The 6,960-nt window shown below is 55.1% G+C and overlaps 1 protein-coding gene across 2 annotated transcripts in view; it reads right to left on the reverse strand.

Moving 5' to 3' along the window:
* The window catches only part of sipa1l3 (signal-induced proliferation-associated 1 like 3), a 25,182-nt gene extending 18,346 nt beyond the window's left edge, over window positions 1-6,836 (reverse strand). The window contains exons 1-4 of one of the 2 annotated variants that reach the window (XM_060074439.1): window positions 6,647-6,836; window positions 2,392-2,549; window positions 1,716-2,298; window positions 634-732 (exon numbers count right to left, since the gene is read on the reverse strand). In XM_060074439.1, coding sequence (XP_059930422.1) covers window positions 634-732; window positions 1,716-2,298; window positions 2,392-2,549; window positions 6,647-6,697 — 891 coding nt within the window. In that variant the 5' untranslated portion in view covers window positions 6,698-6,836. The remainder of the gene's footprint in view (window positions 1-633; window positions 733-1,715; window positions 2,299-2,391; window positions 2,550-6,646) is intronic. The other variant, XM_060074440.1, reaches the window with a different exon arrangement.
* Window positions 6,837-6,960: the final 124 nt, after the last annotated feature.

A 6,960-nucleotide genomic window follows, 5' to 3' on the forward strand; every position in this document is an offset into this window, starting at 1 on the left:
CTAGGTCCTGTTCTGGGTCCTAGTCTAGGTCCTGGTCTAGGCCCTGGTCTAGTCCTGGTCTAGTTCCTGGTCCTAGTCTAGGTCCAGGTCCTAGTCCAGGTCCTTCTCTAGTTCCAGGTCCTGGTCTAGGTCTCGTTCCAGGTCCTGGTCTAGGTCCTGGTCTAGGTCCTGTTCTGGGTCCTAGTCTAGGTCCTGGTCTAGGCCCTGGTCTAGTCCTGGTCTAGTTCCTGGTCCTAGTCTAGGTCCAGGTCCTAGTCCAGGTCCTTCTCTAGTTCCAGGTCCTGGTCTAGGTCTCGTTCCAGGTCCTGGTCTAGGTCCTGGTCTGGGTCCTGGTCTTGGTCCTAGTCTGGGTCCTGGTCTAGGTCCTGGTCTAGGTCCTGGTCTAGGTCCTGGTCTAGGTCCTGGTCTAGGTCCTGGTCTAGGTCCTAGTCTAGGTCCTAGTCTAGGTCCTGGTCTAGTTCCAGGTCCTGGTCTAGTTCCTGGTCTTTCTCTAGTTCCAGGTCTAGTTCCTGGTCCTAGTCTAGGTCCAGGTCCTAGTCCAGGTCCTTCTCTAGTTCCAGTTCCTGGTCCTGGTCCAGGTCCTAGTCTAGGTCCAGGTCCTGGTCCTGGTCCAGGTCACGTGTCGGGGCCCACCTCAGCCACGGTGCCGTCCAGACGGACGTGGAAGCCCAGCTGTCCCAGGCCGTTCCTCCTCAGGGTCATGTCCACCGTCTCACAGCCCACCGTCAGCGGCTGAGGGGGGGGGGGGGGGGGGGGGAGAGGATCAGGGACAGGAAGGACCTCCACACGCCGAGGACTCAATTCTCAATTCTACTTTATTAGTATAGCCCTTCATCACCCTTACAGCCTCGAAGGGCTCAACAGGCCAAACATTTATGAGACCCCCCTGACCCAAGCCCCCACAAGGGCAAGAAAAAAACCTCTGTTAAATGAGCAAGGAAGAAATCTTGAGAAGAAACGCATAGTCGGGGATCCCTCGTTCCAGGGATGCTCAGGAGTGCAATGGGGGCCATAATTGACCTGGCTGTTCAAACGCGGACGCTATGGAAGCCTTTGTGCAGTGTTTGGTAAAGCAGTGGGCGGCTGCCGACTGGGTAAGGAGGATGCATGCGGGCCACGAGTGGAAGGCCTGGAAAAGGGGTGGGATAAAGGGCACAGAGCACCCAGACGTAGCTCCAACACGCTGAAGGCTGTTGCTGGAGGTCCTACTCACATTAATGTCCCCACATCTCTACCACACCAAGAGCTCCCTTAGTCACACGCTGAAGGCCATCAACCAGCAGATCCTACCCAACTGGAGGGAGGACATGGTGACGCTTCAACTTAATAACTAACTAACAACTAACCTACTTGGCTTTAAACCTCCCAGCCCCTTTGTTCTTATCAAATGATATGAAAGAGTTGAATTCGACCCATGGCGTTCCTTCTCTGGTAGCTCTTTCTCTCTCTGCTGTGAATAACATCGACACTAAGGGCGTTTAGCAGACGCTTTTAGCCAAAGCGACTTACAGTCGGTACATTTGTCAGAAGAAAGAAAAACAACAACATATCTCTGTGGGTACAGTAAGGATGTTCATAGAACCAGGTGCCAAGCACTAACCATCACTAGGTTAACCCGTTCACCGTATACAACAGAGGTAGCTAGGATAAGACGCTGCACGATGCTACGTCTAGCATTGTGTATATAAAGCACAGTGGGGGGGGGGGTCTCTCACCTTTAACCTCTGCACCACCTCCCTGATGTCCTGGGCGCAGCCCTCGGCCACGCGCACGGCGATGTAGTCCCCGCGGCCGTAGAAGATCTTCAGCGCCAGCCGCTCCGCCGTCCAGCCGATGACGTCGGAGCAGAAGCAGTTGAACACCACCTCCTTGGTGGCCTGGTCCACCAGCAGCACGTACTCCTCCGACAGGCCCAGCGCGCAGGCCATCTCCGCCCCGCCGCCGCTGAAGTCCTGGGCCAGCACGCGCCAGGCCACCGCCCCCGCCGCGCCCAGCTCCGCCCCCTCCCGTGCCCGCGCCCGCTCCCGCTTCTTGGACGCCAGCGAGATGAGGTTGTTGAGCTTCCCGGCCGAGTCCATGGGCGTGCCGCTGACGCAGTTCTCGGCCAGGTCGCGGAGGTACTCCTGCCGCGTGCGCGTCGCCATGGTGTGGAACTTGTCCGACTTGTGCGCGGCCGTCTCCGCGTTCAGCACCTTGGCCAGCAGGAAGCTGCGGAAGGCGTCGGGGTCGCGGAACGCCACGCCGCTGGGGATGGGCGGGCCGAAGGGGGGCACGTCCTTCATCCTCGTCACGGCAACGCTGCAGGGGGGGGGGGGGGGGGGGGACCGTTAGAGAATGATGTCATAGACACGGGAGGGGGTGGGGGAGGGGCTGAGCGCCGCGACCTCTGACCTGTAGAAGGTGTTCTCGGAGCAGGGGTTGTGCACGCGGACGATGACGAAGACGTGCTGGAAGTGGGAGAGGATGTTCTGGGGGGTGAAGGGCAGCGCCCCCGGCTCCTGGAAGACGAGGGTCACGATGTCGTTCCCGATGTGCCTCTTCCTCAGGAGCTGAGGAGGAGGAGGAGGGGAGGGGGGGAGGAAGAGGAGGAGGGGTGGGGAGGAAGAGGAGGAGGGGTGGGGAGGAAGAGGAGGAGGGGTGGGTGGGGAGGAAGAGGAGGAGGGGTGGGTTGGGAGGAAGCGGAGGAGGGGTGGGGAGGAAGAGGAGGAGGGGTGGGTGGGGAGGAAGAGGAGGAGGGGTGGGGAGGAAGAGGAGGAGGGGTGGGTGGGGAGGAAGAGGAGGAGGGGTGGGTGGGGAGGAAGAGGAGGAGGGGTGGGGAGGAAGAGGAGGAGGGGTGGGTGGGGAGGAAGAGGAGGAGGGGTGGGTTGGGAGGAAGAGGAGGAGGGGTGGGTTGGGAGGAAGAGGAGGAGGGGTGGGTTGGGAGGAAGAGGAGGAGGGGTGGGGAGGAAGAGGAGGAGGGGTGGGTGGGGAGGAAGAGGAGGAGGGGTGGGGAGGAAGAGGAGGAGGGGTGGGGAGGAAGAGGAGGAGGGGTGAGTGGGGAGGAAGAGGAGGAGGGGTGGGTGGGGAGGAAGAGGAGGAGGGGTGGGAGGAAGAGGAGGAGGGGTGGGTGGGGAGGGAGAGGAGGGGTGAGTGGGGAGGAAGAGGAGGAGGGGTGGGTGGGGAGGAAGAGGAGGAGGGGTGGGTGGGGAGGAAGAGGAGGAGGGGTGGGTGGGGAGGAAGAGGAGGAGGGGTGGGTGGGGAGGAAGAGGAGGAGGGGTGGGAGGAAGAGGAGGAGGGGTGAGTGGGGAGGAAGAGGAGGAGGGGTGGGAGGAAGAGGAGGAGGGGTGAGTGGGGAGGAAGAGGACAGTGAATCATTTATAAGGAACATATTTTGAAGGGATTTAGAAGTCGGGTAACAAGATGGAGGGAGAGGTAGTGAGAGACAGCTCGGCAGAGAGATGGAGAAACTAAACTAGAAACACAAGTGAGCAGAAGGAGCACAGCAGAGAACAGCAGTACGGCTATTTACAATATCCTTTACTAGAATGTGGACAAGTGTGTGTGTGTGTGTGTGTGTGTGTGTGTGGTTCTTGACATGTGCTCTCCAACGGTTGCCAATTCTCTTTTGTCTGCAGAGCGAAGTGTGAAAAGTATAAATTATGTAACTCAGCCCACTACTTCGCGTGCACACACACACACACACACACACACACACACACACACACACACACACACACACACACACACACACACACACACACACACACACACACACACACACACACAGACACACACACACACACACACACACACACAGTCTCTAAGTACTGCTTCCCCTAAACCTCCCAACAGGAGCCCTGCCTGCGATTGGACAGCAGCCAGGAGATGGTGTGCCAGGCCGGTCGAGCCGCCCACATGCAGGCTGATGCTAATGTTTTTAAATATGCATGCAGCATATAATGATGCTTATCATTTGGGTGAAATGGATCATTTCAATATTAGGTTGTTAAAGGTGCATAGTTTAGGTTTACAGGTTGCAACCGATTTTGGGTGAATTTCCCATTAATAACGTACATTACCATTGTATAGCATTGTAATACGCTGCTACTCTGGTGCCATCTTGCGGGGAAATGGCATGAACGGCAACCATCGATTCGGCACTTTGCTCTCTTCCAAGCTGTATTAATTAAGCTATCCTCCTCGTTTTAATTCCAAGATCTATTTGGCTTATTAAACGCCAAACTAGCGAGTAACAACGGACTGCCTATCGCTATGAAGTCAGAATCGGTCCATCATGATCTCTGGTCAGCATTAGAGAAGTCCCCGGGTTCTCTGTGATTCATCATCTGAACCACTAGGGGGCAGCACCCTAGTGGTTCTGTAGTTCCACATCGGAACCACTAGGGGGCAGCACCCTAGTGGTTCTGTAGTTCCACATCGGAACCACTAGGGGGCAGCACGCCCCCTAGTGGTTATCTGTGTTTCCCTCGTCTGAACCGCTAGGGGGCAGCACGCCCCCTAGTAGTCCTCTACGTTTCCCAAATGATGTCTTATCCATTTTACTCTATTATCTTTAGTTGAGCGATTGGATAGATTCGACCTCGGATCATGAATCGGGCTCAGGGAACCACTTGGCTTTTCCCTCTATTTGGTCGTTAAACTCTAGAATTAGGCTAATTTACCACGGAGTGTGACAGAAAACCACAATTTTTCTGTCTTGTTGTTTTAGGCCCAAGACAAAAGTCATTAAAGCTTATTGCATTTGGAAGCCTGGGAGGGGGACCCCTCTTCTGCGATGCTCCTCAAGGTTTCTTCCTACTGGGGAGTCTTTCCTTGCCCTGAAGAGAGCTAGGGTGAGGAGGTGGTGACCTCACATTAAACGGCAATTTACTAATAAAACGTTTAGATCGTCTTAAATTGAACGAATTGTCTGACTGAAATGTGTTCATTGAAATAAGTAAACACACACACACTACCCACCAAGACACACACACACACTACCCACCAAGACACACACACACACTACCCACCAAGACACACACACACACACACTACCCACCAAGACACACACACACACTACCCACCAAGACACACACACACACACACTACCCACCAAGACACACACACACACACACACTACCCACCAAGACACACACACACACACACACTACCCACCAAGACACACACACACACTTCCCACCAAGACACACACACACACACACTACCCACCAAGACACACACACACACTTCCGACCCACCCACACCTCACACACACACGCACACACACGCAGGACAGATGATTCTAACATACACAGGAAAATAATGAGGAAAAAAACAGTGGGCTCCACCCAGTGAGGTTTCAGTTAAGACTTTGAGAAAGAAAGAAAGGCAGAGAACAGAAGGAATCGAGAGCGAGAGAGAGAGAGAGAACCAGAGAGTGGAATGTCACCAAGAACAAAGCCTATAAAAACAGCGAGGAGGAACAAAGCAGCGGCAGCTTCAGCGGCCGAGCGGAGACATCGGTCGTGAGGTTTCCTCTCATAAATGTTCAGCTGAGACCCCGGGATAAATGACAGGCTGCAGCGGCCGCCATCACCGCTGAACGGCCGCTTGGACACGGAATCCTCCGTTCTCCATCGCCCTGTACCGCCGTTAGTCAGAGGGGCAGATCAAATGGCTCTGTGGCTGCGGGTCTCATTGACCCGGGTCCAACGCGCTGGGGTCAGGACCCTGGATGTGTAACGGGGGCGGGGGGCTTGATGTGGTCAGGACTAGTGATGGGTCGTTCGCCACCGAATCAGTTTGAATGAACAAATCTTTAAAAAGAACAAACCAAACTGATTCTTCTCTCTCGTTCGTCTCGTTCGTTCTCAGACTCGACTGATCCCAGACCCACTAGTCGCTGACTGGCTGGTCGTTCACTGACTGTGAGTGGTGCAGAGGGAAGAGGCTAGTGAGCGAGCGTACGATAATACGATTCAATATCAGTGAACTGGTAAGTGCGTGCCGTCTTTGTACTTTCTGTGTCGTGCCAGATTAATATAATATTGGAATGTCTTGTCAATCTGTCTCTACCAGGGACCCCCACCATCAACGCCAAATCAAGTCTATTATCTTGCTGATATGTTAAACATCCAATAATCAACTACACCCCACCCCATCCCGCTGCGTTTGGTTAAAGTAAAGTAATGTTGTGTTGATTGATGACCGACTTCCACGATGGTTTGAGAACGAGAACGAGGGAGGAGCTGAGTCCGACTGACTCCGCTGAGAACCGTGCATCCCATGATCCGATTCACCGCCACCGGAAACGCGACTGAAGGAACGAAGGAACGAAGGAACGAAGGAACGAAGGAACGATTCTGAACGACTCATCGTAGCGTACTGACCGACGCAAACTGAATCAAGGAAAAGAATCATTGAATCCATCACTAGTCAGGACCCTGGATGTGTAACGGGGGAGGGGGGGGCTTGATGTGGTCAGGACCCTGGATGTGTAACGGGGGAGGGGGGGGCTTGATGTGGTCAGGACCCTGGATGTGTAACGGGGGAGGGGGGGGCTTGATGTGGTCAGGACCCTGGATGTGTAACGGGGGAGGGGGGGGGAGGGGGGGGCTTGATGTGGTCAGGACCCTGGATGTGTAACGGGGGAGGGGGGGGGTCTTACCTGCTGGGGGTTGTTTGGCATGTAGGGCAGCATGGTGGAGACGTGGAACATGATCTCATAGTCCTGGTATTCAGTGTACAGGGAGTGGGTCCCGGTGGAGTCCGCTACAACAGGAGGAGGAGAGACCAGTTAGAGAGGGAGAGAGACCAGTTGGAGAGGGAGAGACACCAGTTAGAGAGGGAGAGACACCAGTTACAGAGGGAGAGACCAGTTAGAGAGGGAGAGACACCAGTTAGAGAGGGAGAGACACCAGTTAGAGAGGGAGAGACACCAGTTACAGAGGGAGAGACCAGTTAGAGAGGGAGAGACCAGTT

This window comes from Gadus macrocephalus, chromosome 16 (assembly GCF_031168955.1).
Source record: "Gadus macrocephalus chromosome 16, ASM3116895v1".
NCBI classification, from domain to species: Eukaryota; Metazoa; Chordata; class Actinopteri; order Gadiformes; family Gadidae; genus Gadus; species Gadus macrocephalus.